Consider the following 18,084-nt stretch of genomic DNA (forward strand, 5'->3'; position numbering starts at 1 on the left):
ATTAAAAATAATTGAGAATGAATGAGGACCATTGATTGCTACTAAACAAAGAAAGTGAAAAACTGTGTATTTTGTGCTGTTATTCAGTTTAGTACTACTTTCCATTAATTAAAAAATAAAATTTAATTCAGAGATATTTTTTATGTTTATGATTTTTATGTTATTTTTTGAATTCTGAAAAAAAAATGTATTAAACGAATAGTTGCAGAAACTAATAATTATTTGAGAAAAGTTGTTAAAATATAATAACCTACGAATACCACTAAAAAGTTATTTAAAAAAATTATTTTAAATTTTTTTTTGTTGATATTAAGTGTTATTCACCTAGTTTTTCACTGGCTATGAATGATTTATTACAATGAAAATTGAATGATTGAAGGCAAACAATTCTTATTAAAAATTTAAAAAAAAACCTGTAATTAATGTTTTTTTCCAGGTGTATTTTTATGATAAATCAAAAACAACACATTTTGTAATCGGGGCAATATCATTTTTTACAGTAGTATCAGTCTGGATTTTTGAAGAAAAAGAATTATTTACAATAGGTATACAAAAATTTAGACGTCATTCTCTAGTTAGTAAAGAAAATTAAATATTGTATTTTACTATAACTAAAAGAAAAAAGTATAAATATAAATTAAAATCATCAGTATGAAGAAAAAAAAATTTACAGATATGATTATATATATTGTATAAAAAAATAGTTATACTTGTATATTAACAGGGTAGATAATATTAATAAATAAATCATGACAGCTGAGAACATTTGAAGACAGCACCTGTTATGTTTCCGGTCTGTTTTATTAGACATTTTCTGAAACAAACAAATGACAATTTAGTATTAGCAAACACATTCTTTATTACTTAATATTATATTAAAAAGTACATTGAGACTTCCTTTTTACAAATTTAAAGAAAAGCCATTCCGGATTAGTGTTATTCCATAATGATGTTTCTATCATTATTCCATAATGATGTTTTTTATAGCTTTAAAAATTATGTGTAATGGTATAATAAATCCCATTACTTTCATAAAGGTAAAATCAGCAGATATCATATAAGTTTGAAAGATTATCTAAGGTAAAGTGCAGGAAGAAGCAGTCGTAAATTTTTATCACATCATTGTTTTTAAACACATGTATACATACGCTTTCGTTATGTAAACAAGATCCATTTTTAATAATAAAACTTTTATTCATGATATTACATGTTATTATAATTATACACATATAAAATCAACAATCACTCATTTACAGAATGTTTTTTTTTTTCGTACCAGCGGATTGCTGTCTCAGTACTGTTATATGACTGAGCAAATTTTTTTTTTAACACATCAGCTCTGAATATTGTATCCCAATCAATTGAAAATTCACCAAATATTTTTAAATTATCACTTGTACTTTATCATCAAACATGTTTATGATTATTGGCATCTTATTTTCCTTGCTTCACACGATTTACTTACAAAATACTCCATTGAATATTTCAATTATAATAGAACATCAAGTTATAAGAATACAGTTTACCCAGTTTATTGTTTTTAAAGAAGAGATCAACTAAAGGGAAGTCTACTGTAATTAATATATACGTATGTTGTCATTAAATAGTCATATTTATAAAATAAATATTTTATTGAGGTTATAATTTTAAGTGAGATTTTAATTGATAGTTTTATAAAGCAAGTATTAATATTTAATAACATTAATTAATAACACTATATTCCTTTTGTAGTTTTTTTTTTAATAAATAGAATTTTAATATAGATATAATAAAATAAAAATGTTAAATACATAATGTGACATTTTTACTTCTTAGATTATAGTATTAAGGAAAGTCAGTTGCATGTAATATTATGTATTCAGATTTTGTTATCAAATAAAAATGGGAATTTGAGATAGTTCTATTGAACAAAATCTTTAGTTGATATTGGCAGCATCTATTGAAAATTTACCTTGGTAAATTTAAAGCCGAATCACCTTGGTTTATTTAAAGGGTTCAGCTGACTCTTATTGGTGATCTGTTGAAGAAAGTGGTTACATTATTTATGGTAATTCATGTAAAAATTCATCTTTCTGAGAAGTTCAAAGTAAGTTAAAATAAACTGCATTTTTAATGATACCAAAATTAATGTGTAATGAAAATTAAAGTTAATAATTATAAATTTAATAAATAAATTAATGAATTCAATAAATTATTGATAATAATCCATCATAACAATCAATATTGATAATGCATTGTTACTGAAAGTACAAAAAATATTGAATTTGATATAAAATAAAGTATGATTAAATCAAGTTAATTCCATTTTGTAAACTGGTTCAGATGTTTGTTTGATAAAATTCTCTGTTAAATTCTGTACTGATCTTTTAATCTGAACAAATTGTAAGTGTGACATTTTATATACATGGCATACTATGAAACATTTTTTATGCAGACTAGTAGTAAAAATAGCAATTTTTAGAACTTTTACCCTTAATTAATATCTATCTACTTAATTTAAAAAAAATATATGTTAATAATTCTATCTGAATATATATTTTTATTTAGATGAATTGCAATGAAGTTCGTAAAAAATCAATGTTAGATCTCTTTTAAGTTAATAAGTACATTATTCAATTAACAACAAAATAAATTAGCTGACTTTCATATTAAGAATACATGAAACGTTTTGTAATATTTATGGAATAGATATTTATTACCATAATGGAATATTATTAGGTATTGAACAATGCAGTGTAACAGGTTTTTTGGTAGTTTAATATTTAAGCTATGTTTCCTTTTAAGTTGTACACATAAAGCGTACACAAGATCTGTGAGATTGTAAGGTGTTGATTAATTTCACTTGTTAAGCTTTAGCTGTAAAACCAAGACTATAAAGATAAGTAGATGAGTTATTTTAATTCTTGGTTTCATTAATTTTTTGGTTTTTCTTTAACATATTCAATTATAGCATTTGTTCTCTTTCACATTATATTTGTTGACGTTTATGTGATGTTATTATATTAGATAAATTTTCATTGTTGGGATAACAATTTATTACTAACACATTCAGTGCAATTAGGTAAAACCTTTGTCTGGAGCTATGTATATATGGCCTTTCAATAAATTTTTCAAAATAAATTATTTAATTTCATTTAAATTGATCACTTAACAAAAAATCTAATGTGGAAACCACATGACTTCTTTGTATGCCTATTAAATTATATACACACATTTTTTAAAATGAAAAGTACGTAAAATTTTAATTATAGCTTCTGATATTTTTTTTTATTGTTATTGGATTTATTGTACTTTTTTTTTACAATCGGAGGTTAATAATTAATTAGGTTAATAATAAATCAATATATTAAAATTTAAAAAAAAAAAATTTTAATTGGATGAAGTCTGATTGGAACTGATGTGCCTTCCCCCTTATAAGATCCAAATATTTCATTAATTAAAATTTCATTTGGCTACAACTCTGGAACCAATGAAAATAAGTACCACTTATAATATATCATTGAAAAGCTGTCAATGAGGGCTTATACTTGCAGTTAAGAAAAAATCCAATTTTTGTTTTTGGGCTTTTTTGGACACTTCTGGTTCAGTCGATTCCAATCAAAAGGGGTGGTGCACAACTAGATGTTACAAGTGTCCTAAATCCAAAATTTCAACATCCTAAGCCAATCGTTTTTGGGTTATGCGAGATACATACATACTTACGTACATACATATATATGTACAGATGTCACACTGAAACTAGTCAAAATGGATTCAGGGATGGTCAAAATGTATATTTCCATTGAAATCTGAAATTTTTCGCTATCATAATACTTCCTTTACTTCATACAAGGAAGTAAATATTAATTAAATTTCCTTCATTAAATTAAAAAAAATTACCCTGTTTAAATTTTGAATATATTACAAAGAGAAAGTCAAGTAATCTTTCGTATAAATATTCAAGTATTTATAAAAAAAAATTACTGTAACTAATACAGAAATTTTAAAACTCAACAAAAATGTTAAAATATGCATGATGAGCAAGTCAAAATTGGGGAATGTGAATTCCAGTCTCTAGCCGTACAGTTGGTAAGCTAGCCACGTTGCGTTAATTTTCTTTTATAAAGATTTCCATCCTTTTAATTTTTTTAAATTTATATATGTATTTTTATAATGGTCAATAATATATGTTTTTTAATTTAATTATTTTAAATTAATGTATTTCAATTAATTTTTTTCAAAAAGAAATTTATACTACGTAATTACCTTCTTTCGATTAAATTATTAAAAAAAGCTAATGAAAAAAATCAATTTACAGAACAATTATCAATTTCTTTGTTAATTAAATAACCAACAAACTAAAATTGCACTCGTAAATGCACATTTATAATTATTTTCAATAATAATATGACTTAAAATTAAAATATCTACATTTTTCATACATTATCTGTTCTTTTCCCAAAAACTTATTCTAAAAATTTACAAGAGATATTTACTTGAATTAATAAATATCAATGAATACTCTTTAAAAATACTTTAACTTAATAAGACTTTTATTTCTAAAAAATTCATAAATCAATTATTAGATGAAAAGTGCAAAAAATTTACAGGCCAGTTTAGGAAGTGCTATATTAATGCTTAGTCATAATAAAAACCTTGAATGTTCCATATGGTGGTAGGATAATATTAATGTGTTTGTTGATAAATGGCTTGTTTGTAGTTTGTAAATGTAAATTGGGTTCATTGGTGCAGATTCTATTTTTTCACTTTATAAAATGTTTTTGTGATGGTAGTGTGGGTATATATTGTAATTAATAAAATAAGAGTAAATATATACAAGAGAGATTTTAGACAATGTCGTATCACTAAATTTAACAATAAGTAGCATATATAAATTAAATAATTTATACAGCATAAATATCTATTTTTATAATTTATACATAAATGACAGTGTAATAACATATATAGTAAAACAAACTTGGCCTATTATTGTATTACTGTTGTTTTACTTGGCCTGTTATTGTACTACTATGACACCTGTAATATTCAGACTGAATGTACATATAACCTGTTATTAAATTAATTGTGTGTTACTTATTATCTTTCATAGCATTTTTATTAATCAAACAAAGCTGTGACGTCAATAAAAATCGGAAAATAAAATAGACCTATTAGATTTATTTATATGTGTGTGAAAATCTTATTCAAAAATAAAAGTATTTAAGCTTTTTTGTTCATTAAACAATGAACAAAAAAAAAAATTATGAAACCAATACAAATAAAATGTCATTAGAGCATGTTCTAATGTTAAAATTAAAGCTATCTATAACAATAACTTTTTTCTTGAGAAAACTATTACAAATTCATAAGTTTACAAAAAAAAAACATAGTTTTTCATTTATTAAAATATTTAATTCAAGTAAATCGCTTTTTATTTTGTATTTATAATTAACAGCAAAATAGTATGTAAAATTACAAGATTTGAAAATATGTATACTATATATATATATATATATATATATATATATGTGTGTGTGGAGGATTGTTATATAAATCTATTTTGTTTATTGAAAAACAACTGAAAATGTATTTATTTATTATATAGTAAACTCAGAATGTTTAAGATATATTGAAACCATGAAAATAATTTTGAAAATTTATATTATGAAAATGAGGTAGCTAGTATAAGACCTATAATTTATATATGATTAATTATAATGTACTTATCTTAAGAAAATACTATATTATAATTAAAATCTAAATATATATTTTTTAGTTCATAATATTGTCATAAACATTTAAAAAACAAGCCACTTAATTTAACATCATTAAAAACTTTCCATTTTAACAAAAATGTTTTCATATAACTTTAAATTATCGATTGTCATCAAAGACTATTTTGTAATTTTTTTTTATATGACATCCATAACGGATCAAGACAAACTGCTTTGAAGTATTACTTGAACGTAACAAATCACAAAATAAAAATAAATATGAGATAAAAATTAAATTATAATTGCATAGATTTATAAAAATAATACAAAATCAAGAGACTGTAAGACGGTATCTTTTAAAGAGATGTCATTTAAGGGCATTATGTGACTTTAACTATTGTCAGAGGATGTTTTTGAATAAAAATACCTTGAAAATTTGTAACTCAAAGCACAATTACGGAATTTGTATGAACGGAGTGGATTAAAATCGTAAGTGTATTTTAAACTATAGAAACTTTTTGTTAGGTTTTTAATTAAAAAATAATGAAGTAGGTAGGAAATCCAGTTTTCAATAATTTGAATTTGCATAATCTGATGTACGACTTAAGTTTTATTTGAAAACCACATTTTACAAACTGATTAAAAGTGAAGCTGTACTTAATTCTTGTTTTTTGCCTGTGGGAAAATATGTAGCTTTAAAACTTTTCTCCAATAAGAAAATAAAAAATAATTAGAAACAAATTGGTACTAAGCAATTTTTTTTTAAATGAAGTTTCCAGTTTGGTTTGTAATTAAAGAAACTAAAATTACTGAAAATTTACTGCATTCAGTATAAGAGGATTACTAAGTAAAAGAAAGTCTGCCTCAAAAGTATATGATTCATTGTTATCTTATATTTGAGAAATGAAAAAAAAACATTCAGAATTTTATATATGATTTGAAAATAAAATTATAAATTATTTGATACTAAAATTGTACATACTTTATATTTAATCTGTAATAGTACAAACATGTTTTTATGTATACGGACATACAATACTGTAGACATTTTTCTTTAGTATAAACCAGCATTATATTACTCTTAATTTAAAGATTCATCTTTAAATATTTGTGGCTCTACTTTATTTGCTGTGTATTATTTTGAAATAACATTTATTATATAGGAAAATGGAATTTTCTAAGTACAGCTATTGTTTGGGTTTAAAACTTTATAGCAAGTATAAAGTTAAATGTAAAAATAAAAACAAAGTTATTTCTTTTATTTTTTTTTGTGATTGAAATGTACATTACAGAAACACACTGCAATATATGTTCCATCATCGTGTGTGTGTATATATATATATATATAATTATTGAATCATGGATGTCCTTGCATATTCACATAATAATCATTTAATATTAGCTGATATTAATTTCAACCATTATGAAAATACTTTTGTGTTTTCCAATAAAAACAAATTAATATATTTAACAAAGATAATATATCATGTACATATTACAATTAAATTATGTAATCTAATTACAATTATGTAAAAATCTTAAAAATTATATCTTAAACAAAAGGATAGAATTTATTTTTGAGAATGAAGTGGAATAAAATTTAATTTTCTGGATGAAATCATAATGAAATAAGGTAAAGTAATAAATAAGTAAGTCTTTTAATCTGATCTATACGTAAAAATATATTATATAGATCACTCAAGAATGAGTAGATATTTAACTACTCCCTGGAAAAAAAGGAACTACAGCAACTGCCTAGACGGACCAGGAGAAATCATGGTAAAACCTTGATCTGTGCATTAATTACAAAATAAAGAACAGATTGATTAAATTCCATACTAATTTTAAAAATAAACACACAAAATGTTTTTAATGTCATGATAAATGAATGGGATACAGAAAATTCAGAGTTTTTAGAAGAATTTTTTAATAAGTATTATTTTCAAGGAAATATTTCTTTAAAAGAAAATCTTTTAATTTATTTTTGTTATCAGAGGCAGTCCACTGATAGCATTGTCAACAACCCTAACAATACTGAGTAAATTAGAACTAATTTACTAAATTAGAATTACTAATTTAGTAAATTAGAAATCGCTGTAAGTATAATACTTTTTTTTTTACCATTATCAGGTACATTGAACAAGAATATTTCATTTGATTTGCAACTTTTTATCATAGACATATGTTTGAAAATGGTTATTCTAAAAAGTTTACTCCTGAGAACAAAGTGTTTACACTATTATTATAATGAAAGATATGACTAATTTAAGATAAAATTTCATTATTATTTTCATGTCAGGCCATTCTGGCCTGAAACTAATTTTTGTTGATTGTCCCTTTACTTGTGCTTTATTACTTATTCCTTCTCCCTCAGATTAAATTGGGTCAGTTTGCACCCTGGTTCCAGCTGTACCATGATACTCTGGCACCTTCTAGGAGGGGGTAGAACAGCTACCTCCTACTGGTGCCTGATATTACCTTCTATAGCTGTTGATTGTCCAGGGTCTCTTTTTCTCAGATTGCATAAAAAGCTAACTAGTGACAGATTTACTGGATAAAACAACATCTCTACTCCTTTATATAAACTAATTTAGCAAATGTTATACATTTATTAATGTTCCATGTTTTAAAATTTTGCCTAATCCTTTCTGTTGACCATATTTTTCCATATATTACTTTTAAAAATTAAGTTATATCCATTATAAAAAAAAAAATATTTATATGTTTATTGTTGTTAATGTTTATATTTAATAAATTATGTATTCTAATATAAAGTTATAATATTAGTAAAGATTAGTAATTTTGTAAGAAGATAGGCTGTGAAGTTTTTTCCACTGATCTTTTACTTTCAACATTATAATATTAATTAATGTATGTTGTAAATAATTTTAATTATTTCATCTGTATTTTTTTAAAACCAAAATAAAATAGTAATTTAGTTGTATGTTGTCATTTTCTTTCTGGTAATTTTCTTGACAATTTGATTAAAAAATCATTTTCAATATATATTAAAAAATTATGCTTCAGAAAATCTTTGCAGGTTTAGTTACGTAACACCTTCAGTGTTGTTTCAAAGTATTCAAGACATCTTTCTTAGTCAAATAATCATTATTTAACTATATAGTAAATGAATATGCTAATAATTTTAAGACAGGCAAAGTTAACAACACTCCCTCAGTAATGCCACTTATGATAATAATATGTTCAGCATAATTAGCTTCAAAAAGATCCTCTGAAATTATGAGGGTCACTCAATAATAAACAGACGACTATGGAAAAATATTATTTATTTAAAGACAATGAAACTTACATTACTTTTCAATGTAATCCCTGTGCCTACATTGAGCCCATCTTGTCCCAACTTTCTGTGAGTTTTCTTATTCCAGTAGTAAAGAATTGTTCACCTGAGTAGTCTGAGTGATTCTTGTACCACATTCTTGACTTGATCATTGTTGCTGTACTCAGTGCTATTTATCTCTAATTACTTAACAACCTTTGTACAATTTTCACTTAATTTACAATATCATTAATAATTTTTTAAATTTATTTTTAAAAATATTTTGTCGTGCTGACACTAAATTATTATTATTGTAATACATGAAAAGATAATTTTTACGCTATTGAATGAGGTATTTTCAGTTGCAGCTAAATTCCACCTAAATAGTAATTCTATAGAATTCAAACAAACAGATGCAAATTCACTCTACAACTGAATGGTACAATTAATGTTTATATTGATAATAATTCTGTCAAACATAATTTATAAAAGAGCCTGTCACTGGCATATAAATTATTTCTTTTTTTACATATTTTAGAGAAGGTTTATCCCAACTGTAATAATTTGGTAAAAATATTATACTAATAAAATTATTTCAATTTTTTAATTGAACAGTATTTATAAAGTAACTATCAAAATATTGTTTTCCACGGGAAATCAGACAGACAATGTTATCAACAAAATCATTACAGATTATGAGCATTAACATGGATTGAAGAATGGAGAGGTGAGATATATGTATATAAAATGTTTACTGAGACATACACTTTAAAATACAACGTTAAAAATAAGTAAGCAACAGCTTGAATCATGCAAATATACTGTTTTTTTTTTTATAAATAGCTAAGTGGCTGTGATTGGTAAGTCATTGGATAACAGTTAATTTATTTCATGTACTGTCAGCATCTATTTGGAGTACATCAGAAAGAGTAATGTTAAGCATAAAAATTACATTGAAAGTGACTCATGTCAGGTCCCCTACAACTGTTATGTCATATCAATTAACACAATTTTCAATAATACAGTTAATTTAATTCAAAGTTTTACTTGTTTGTGAACACCATTTACTACTAGTAAATTTAAAAACTAATATCTTTCATGTAAGAGTGTAAACATAACTTTCTATTTTTTTGAATTAATAACCAGTTTAAATTTGTTTTATTTATAAACGCATGTTATTAAACTAATCAACAGAAATTTTTTCATATAATTCTTAAAAATATACTGAGCTATTTGAAAAACAGCCTTAAATTAGAATCTGTAAACATTTGCCTTTGTGGTATGACCATGTACACTGTTATTAATACCGATGTGCGAGACTTGAGAGGAAAGACTAAGCAAAATCAGATTGGATAACTACTGTGAGCTGTAGAAATTATGACTCAAATTTGAAGCCTTAAAAAACAAATATCTAGCCGGTTTCAAAACAAGTCGCATAAAAATTTACATAATTTTATTCTGCGTTTTATGATGTTAATTTTTTTTATCATTTTTTCATGTTTTTGTTATAGGAACAGAAGATTCATGACATTAAATAACTACTGCACTAATCTTGCCCACAGTTTTACACAAGGTGACCAATCTTACTAATTTATCACCCCTTAAATTTCAGATCTGTACCTTCAACAGTTTGTGAGTTGTTATTCAGTTTATAAAACGCATTTTATTTTCGAAACTATACAGCGTAGAAGAGCGAGTCAAGGCTCTGTTTTTATCATTTTAAATTGATAAATATCTTAAAGAAGTTATCACTAATCTAAATTTTTTTTAGAGATTTTTAGCACAAAGAATTAATTCTTTTCATTTAACTGCTAAAAAGAGAAAAGTCATAGAAAGAAGGTTAGTTCTTTCCCTGGCTAGCCTATGGGTAAGTGGTTGTCAAACTTTTCTAAAAAGCTCATTTACACTGTACTACTACATAGTAAAGGATATTGATTTGGATCTCTGATTTTATTCTGTTTTCCTTTCTTTTAGTGATTCATATTGTACTTTTTCTGGGAGCTAGTTAATTGTTGGAATAATTTATTGTTATTTGTTCTTGAATATTGTAAGTATTATTTATTTTTAATTTTAAATTAATGAAGGAAAAAGGTTTAGTAATTTTTTTTTTTACTATAAAATTGTAATATTTTATATTTTACCCTTTTTTTAAGGAAGAAACATTTTTTTTTTACTAAGAACTATAAAATTGAGAAAGAAATTAAAATTACAGTAAAATAAAATAAAATAAAGAAAACTAATTTTCAAAATCTTTAAGAAATATCTGAAAGTTGATGGTTTTAATAAAATATATATACTCTGTGTGAGAAATTGATCAGCAAGTATGTAAATGAAGGTATTAAAATGTAAATTAAAAAATCACCTGTTATCACTTTCAAGAAGTATAACTGGCATATCAGCTGTTGGTTCCAATTTGGCAGCTTGTTTGGCAAATGCAGATATGATACCGGTATTTTCAGGTTTAGCATTCCCCATAGCTGTGGAATAAAAAAAGTAATGTCAAAAACTAAACTTTTTTTTCTTAATACAGTAATTACAGTTTTGATTTAACTAAGTTATATTAAATACAAATTTATACTTTATTCAAGAGCAAATGTTATTATGTAATGTTCTTAAAGAAACACTAAGTTGTGGATTAAAAAAAAAGCTGCACCATCTAAAACTGTAAAACAAATACTTAAATACATTAATTACAAAAATAATGTGCATGTACAGAACAAAATAGCTATAGAAATATTCTATTTTATAGAAAATAAAATTATTTTCATAAATATATTAATAAAGCCTAACAAATTATTATATTTAATATCAATATACTTATTTAGTATCAATATACTTATATTTAATATCATTATACTTATTTTACATTCAATATAGTTAGCAGAAATTTCATACATTTATATTATCAAAATTTATGATTTATAAAAGTGAGCAAGGACTTGAAAATTACATAGTACTAATAAAAGTAAAAGATTATTATTATATTCACTTAAAACTTGACCAATGAATACAGAGGTTTTTTGATACTATAGAAGCAAATACCATTATATACATCACATCAGAAATGTAAAACGTAAATGTAATTAAAAATCCAAATTAATTATTTAAATATAAACATATGAAATACTGTTAGGTTAATTTGAGAATTATACGCAAGTCAAATAGTAGCAATGAAAAAAGAATAAGAATATGACTGACTGAATGGATCTAAGTCGAGATGTTAATCAAGAAGCTGCCTTTCACCGACACTGTTTTATATTTATATTGAAAAATATGAAAGGGATACATTAGAAGAAAGAATAAGTATAGGAGGATAAAAAATAGAACCCATAAATTTGCTGATGATATTGTAATTCTAGCTGTTGGTACAGACAAACTTCAAAGATTATTAACAGCCCTGGAAGAAGGAATGAAAATAAATACAGGAAAAAGTAAATTAATGCAAGTTAACAACAAAGAGAATTTAGCGGTAAGGACAAAATAGAAAAAGTAAAAAATTACAGATATGCATACTTCTGTAACAGAGAACTGGAAGAGCACAATGGAAACAAAAGGAAGGATAGTGATGGCAAAGGAAGCAGTATTCAGTAAGAAGAGGGAATTACTATGTAGAAAAAGTCTGAAATTAGAATTAAGGAAGAGGTTTACCAGATGCTATGTGTGGAGTGTCTAGTATAGAAATGAAGGATGGATGATGAGGAAGAGGTAGAGGAACTGGATTGAGATGCGAGTTTGGAGAAAGTAAGATGGGATGGATAAAGTGAGGAACGAGGAAGTAATGAATAGGATTAAAGAAGAAATAGCACTATCAAGGAAGCTCATAAAAGAAAAGGAAATCAGTTAGGCCATATGGTTCGAGGAAATGGAATCATGAAAACTGTATTAGAAGGAGAAAGGAAGCAAGGAAGAAGTGAATTTAATAAATTTGGTGAAGAATGGAAAACACAAGGTCATGATGAAGGAGAAGGCTTAGGACAGAAATGAATGGAGTCAGGTAACTTAAATGAATAGAGTCAGGTGGAGCCGGTGACTGTAAGGCAGAACACCAGATGATGATGAAATAATGTTAAGGTAAATATATAAAGATACATTATACTGGTATTACAAAAATAACTAAAAAAATATCCACAATTCAGGTGTTAATAAAATTATTCAAGCACATATTTATGGATAAATTGAACAGTATTCAGAAAATACAAATTAAAAAAAAAATTGTTTAATTAATATTATTTAAAATTCATCTTGAGTTAATACTGCTTATATAAAACAAAATATTTTAATTGTCTTTTAAATAAACTACTGGAAAGTTTTTTAATGGTTCAGTAATTTATTAAAAATAGCAACAGAGGCATAATAAGGTCTTTTCATGCAAGTTGAAGTATGTTGAATTACATGAAACCAGCTCTGTTCATCTGCTGAGGTAGAGGTAGATATTGTGTTATTTTTTAACAATCAACTATTCTTTTAAGCAAAGATTGCACATTTATAAATATAAAATATTTTAATTTAATTTTCTAAATATTGGTCTATATGATTCATACTTAAGGAGTGCCAACCAACAATCTTACAGTTCATTTTTGTTACCTTGAAATCTCCAATTTTTTTAGGAAGTCCAATAGGTAATATACATCGGACAGGAATATACGTACTCATAATATTTTTTACTTGATAAAATAAAAAATAAATTTAATTAAATAAATAATATTATTTGCAATCGGCACTAAAATATTGATATTATTCATTTTGAAATATCATGCTTACAAAATATATTTTATCCAACTATATTCAATACCATTTGATGATTAACAAATGAACAGAATTAAATCAAAATATTAATTCAACTTGTACAAAATAATAATCAGCTCATAAGCATCTTAAAATTTAGATATACTTTAGGAGTGGGTTCTTAACATAAAGATTACCAAAGTCCTTCAAATATATAAATTTACATTCAAAATAACATTTGGTTAATATTTTTCAAAAGTAGTTTTTTTGAAAAAACTATACTTATCTCAAGGAGAGAGTTAAACTGTCAAGGTTTATCCTTGGTAAGAGTTTTAAGAAAAACATTTTTTGTCAAATTAAAATTAATCAGTAGGTTTACAATAATACTGAAGTATAGAAATAATATCTTACATGCTGCATCCAGCAGTAGGTACCTCATTCATTACAACAGCATAAAGTATACGTAGGTTTTGGTTATTTTTACAAATAAATGATTTCCTTCTTCATGACAATGAAACACAACTTCAGTTAATTTATATTTTTACAAATTTTATCACTTAGAAAAAAAAATTCTTTCAGTAACAGAATGTATCTTTATGGGCTCCCAATAAAGTCAGTGGTATATGGAGTGTTCCAGGATGTATTCCCTGAACTTTCATGTACTTATGATTCCGGACACCAAAATGAGCAAAAACATTCATACTGACAAGTTCTATTTTGCTTTGTTTTCCTTCTGGACATTATTTTGTGATTTTCAAAAAAAAATTATTTCTCAGAAATGTGTAAACCTACTTTAATTAAATTTGGCAAATCTAAGACTAGTGTCTTATTCTACAAAATAAAAAAATTTTGAAAACGCCACCTTCAAAAATTTGAAAACGGCGGCTATCTTAATTTTTTTTAATCTTCAATATCTTTGTAATTATTTGATCAAAATTTTACTTATTGCAAAATTTATTGAAGCATTTTATTTTGAACAATTTGTAAAAATCTATTGACAAACAATCAAATTATTGCAGACAATTAACCAGGCAATATGCTTTCACACTGTAATGTATGGTGATCATTTTTATTAATTTATTATTAATAATTTTTATTACATTTAGTGGAGGAAATAAAAACAGCCAAAAAAATTATTAGCTTGCATTACAGTGTGCAAGTGTACTGCCAGGTTAATTGTCTGCAATAATTTGTTTGTCAACGGATATTTACAAATCAGGTGTCATTTTGTTAAAAATAAAATGCTTAATAGATTTTTTAATAAGTAAAAGTTTGATCAAACAAATAATTACAAAGATATTGAAGATTAAAAAATTAAAATTGCTGCCATTTTGAAATGTTTAAAGGTGAAATTTTCAAAATTTTTTATTTTGTAGAATAAGACAGTAATCTTATATTTTCCAAATTTAATTAAAGTAGGTTTATCCGTTCCTGAAAAATAATTTTTTTTGTTGAAAATTGCAAAATGGCGTCAAGAAGGAAAACAAAGCAAAACAGGACTTATGTCAATAAGTCCTTAAGTTAACTTTTTTGCTCATTTTGGTGTCCTGAATTAGTACCTGAAGTTTAGGAAATACGTCCCGGATCGTCCCCTGTATAGAATAATAAGTAGTCTATATACATCCCAAATGTGTTTACCAGATTATGCGTTGCTCACAAGGCCATGATTGCATCAACTCAATGATTTTCCAAACATCACTCAGTATGACCAATCAACATGCTGACACATTTTACAACACACAACACATTTTACTATCCGGGGAGGGAATTTTTGCACAACCCATAGGAGTTAGGTAAGTTTTTATACTTTCTTTATTCTATTATTTTAGCTTTTATATTTTATCAACTTTGTCTGTGGTATTAGTTTTGGGTTTTATTTTGCCTTCTTGGCTTGTTTTAGTAAATTTTTATTATATGATTAATATTACGTTTACACCTTGTATGGTTTATTATTTTGGAGTTATTTTACCCTTTTAATAACTACTGGGCGATGATAACGCCCAGGTGTTTTTCGCCCACAAACAAAAAACAAAAAAAAAACACTGACAGTAACAAAAGTCTGTCAATGTATGTCAAAAAAGCCAAAATATGAAATGATTGCATAAGACAAATTAAAAATCACTTAATAAAATTAATGATAGTATTCCCACTGCTCGTAGTGGCAATTATTGTTTAGTGATTAAAGAAATCTTAGTAAAAAAAAAATGTTAAATAAATCATAGGTTTTTCAGTTACCACTACACTTACCAGTAAGACAAAGTCCATGTTTATCAGCAACAAGACAACCTGTTACATCATCACTGTTTTGTCTAAAAATAAAAAAAAACATAATATTAGAAATTATTTCATTAAGTATTTAATGCTAACATATTTAAAAAAAATGGAAAACAATAATTAAAGCATTCAAGTTCTATCTAACACTATGTAAAATACAATTATTTCATGTTTTGCCAATTAATACACAACTTTGGCCTCGGTTTTATAAATGAAAATGAAATCGTGGGTAATTCAGTTGTTTTTTTGATGGTATGTAAAAAAATAATTTCCTTTATAACACTGGTAAGGTTATAGGTAAATAAATACATTTAAGCAACTTATAATAAAACTGAAACTGTAAACCTCCATAATTGTAACTAAACCAATGGTTCTCCATTAGAATAAAACCATATAACAATAATTACTTCATATAAAGAAATATATATATATATCTAATTTACTAACTATAACTAACTTACTTTTTATGTCATTAAAATCATTCCTCATCTAATTCAAGAACCATACCATAAAATATAATAATCCAACAAGCAAAAACTACCACTACCAACAACTTAAACAAAAATGTATATCTCATAAGTAATGTTTCTTTGTACATGTATAAAATATATATACATTAAATCAGTTTCAGGCTTATTTTATGAAGAGAAAGTAAGAGCAGTCTGGTAGTCATGAATTTGGAGCTGCTACTCTAGCACATTTACCAGAAGAGTACAAATGATCTCATATATAACAGTTTGGAACCAACAGGTAAACTATATTTTGATAAGCAAAAACACAGGTATACATGTATTATTCAGTATACTGGATGACTAATAAAGTTGAGGTTATACCCTGCAAAATAAATAGACATAACCTTATAATAAACAAATATACATAAAATATTTCTACAACTCACATTTCATGCAAACAAGATTCCAAACTTTTTTCCATTTTGTAAAATATTGTTTTCGTAAAAGAACAAACTTTATAATAAATATTGAAACTTAAACAAAGTTTACAATCTGACAGTGGCTTCAAATAAACAGATGATCAAACTTTGTTTCACGGAAAGGATAGTTCTATAGGGAAGATAACGAAGCTTATATTTTTGTTACGTTCAACCTTAAGAGTGCGTTGAATGCAATCGTATCATGGTCAATTCACTATGTAACTCTATAGTTTAAAAGGTTAAAATTATGGTATAATTTGAATACGATAAAAAACAAAGAAAATAAAAGGTTTTTTCTCAGCAGAGATGGAAATATTCTAATAGATCCTACTCTTGTCGCGAAAAATCATTAAAATAGAGCTATATATTATAAGAAAAAAATCTCCCTATGAAATTAACAATGAATTAAGTTTAAATGTAACAAGTTATAGAGGAAATTTTGTATTTCCAATTTTTCGGTTACTGTGTAGAAAGAATCTCCATTACTACACATTCGTGTTGTGCTGCTATCTATTATATCAACTGGAAGTGTTAGTTTAATGAGATAATAATAGATAGCAATAACTTCTAATCGAATAAGGGAATTTATTCATAGAACAAAATATAGGTCATATTATTCTAACAGTAATGAATAGTTGTAAAGTTGGCGTAGACTTTGGAATGTCAATTAGGGAGTTTATATTCAGTTTTAAAAGTCATTCAGTCATAATTGAGTTCAATTAATTAATATACGATAATGATTAATTCAGGGTAAAGCGCTTTATAAATTCTTAAAAATAGAATTAATTATGAATTTTCTTTCAAATTAAAATTATAAGTGTTAATTTAGGTTATACTAAAGCTAAAATAGTGTTTTAACAAATTACAGTATTATTATCATTTGATTTTTTCCATCGTATTTTCAAAGTCATTTATTACGGTGAAATAAGTGACAATGTGGAGCTGAAATTGCATCCATAATTAACTAAAATAGAATTTTTATTTGTTATGTATGTAATCTGAAGTTATTAGAAGATTGATCTAAGTAAAAGTTAAAAGTTGTGTAATTTTTACTTGATATTTTAATGTCGTTTCTTCCAGTGTTACTTTATTGTATAATTCTGCTTGCAGAGTGTTTAATAAATGAACACTTATACTTATTTACACAGTGAAGTATATATTTTTGTTTTCACAACCATACTTAA

The 18,084-nt window shown here is 25.1% G+C and overlaps 3 protein-coding genes across 4 annotated transcripts in view; 2 read left to right on the forward strand and 1 right to left on the reverse strand.

The window, feature by feature from the left end:
- The window catches only part of LOC142329288 (man(5)GlcNAc(2)-PP-dolichol translocation protein RFT1), a 35,475-nt gene extending 32,355 nt beyond the window's left edge, over nt 1-3,120 (forward strand). The window contains exon 9 of the mRNA XM_075373734.1: nt 437-3,120. Coding sequence (XP_075229849.1) covers nt 437-592 — 156 coding nt within the window. The 3' untranslated portion in view covers nt 593-3,120. The remainder of the gene's footprint in view (nt 1-436) is intronic.
- Nucleotides 592-17,096, reverse strand: Lamtor5 (Late endosomal/lysosomal adaptor, MAPK and MTOR activator 5). Its single transcript, XM_075373736.1, has 4 exons — nt 16,868-17,096; nt 15,943-16,004; nt 11,333-11,447; nt 592-814 (listed from the first exon to the last, which is right to left on the reverse strand). The coding sequence occupies exons 1-4, from the start codon at nt 16,900-16,902 to the stop codon at nt 748-750; spliced, it is 279 nt and encodes a 92-aa protein (XP_075229851.1). The 5' UTR covers nt 16,903-17,096; the 3' UTR covers nt 592-747.
- A 412-nt stretch (nt 17,097-17,508) lies between these two features.
- The window catches only part of Hsdl2 (Hydroxysteroid dehydrogenase like 2), a 41,934-nt gene continuing 41,358 nt past the window's right edge, over nt 17,509-18,084 (forward strand). For both annotated transcript variants that reach the window (XM_075372624.1, XM_075372623.1), the window contains exon 1: nt 17,509-17,650. In XM_075372624.1, coding sequence (XP_075228739.1) covers nt 17,637-17,650 — 14 coding nt within the window. In that variant the 5' untranslated portion in view covers nt 17,509-17,636. The remainder of the gene's footprint in view (nt 17,651-18,084) is intronic.

Source organism: Lycorma delicatula, chromosome 8 (genome assembly GCF_047948215.1).
Source record: "Lycorma delicatula isolate Av1 chromosome 8, ASM4794821v1, whole genome shotgun sequence".
In the NCBI taxonomy this organism is placed as follows: Eukaryota; Metazoa; Arthropoda; class Insecta; order Hemiptera; family Fulgoridae; genus Lycorma; species Lycorma delicatula.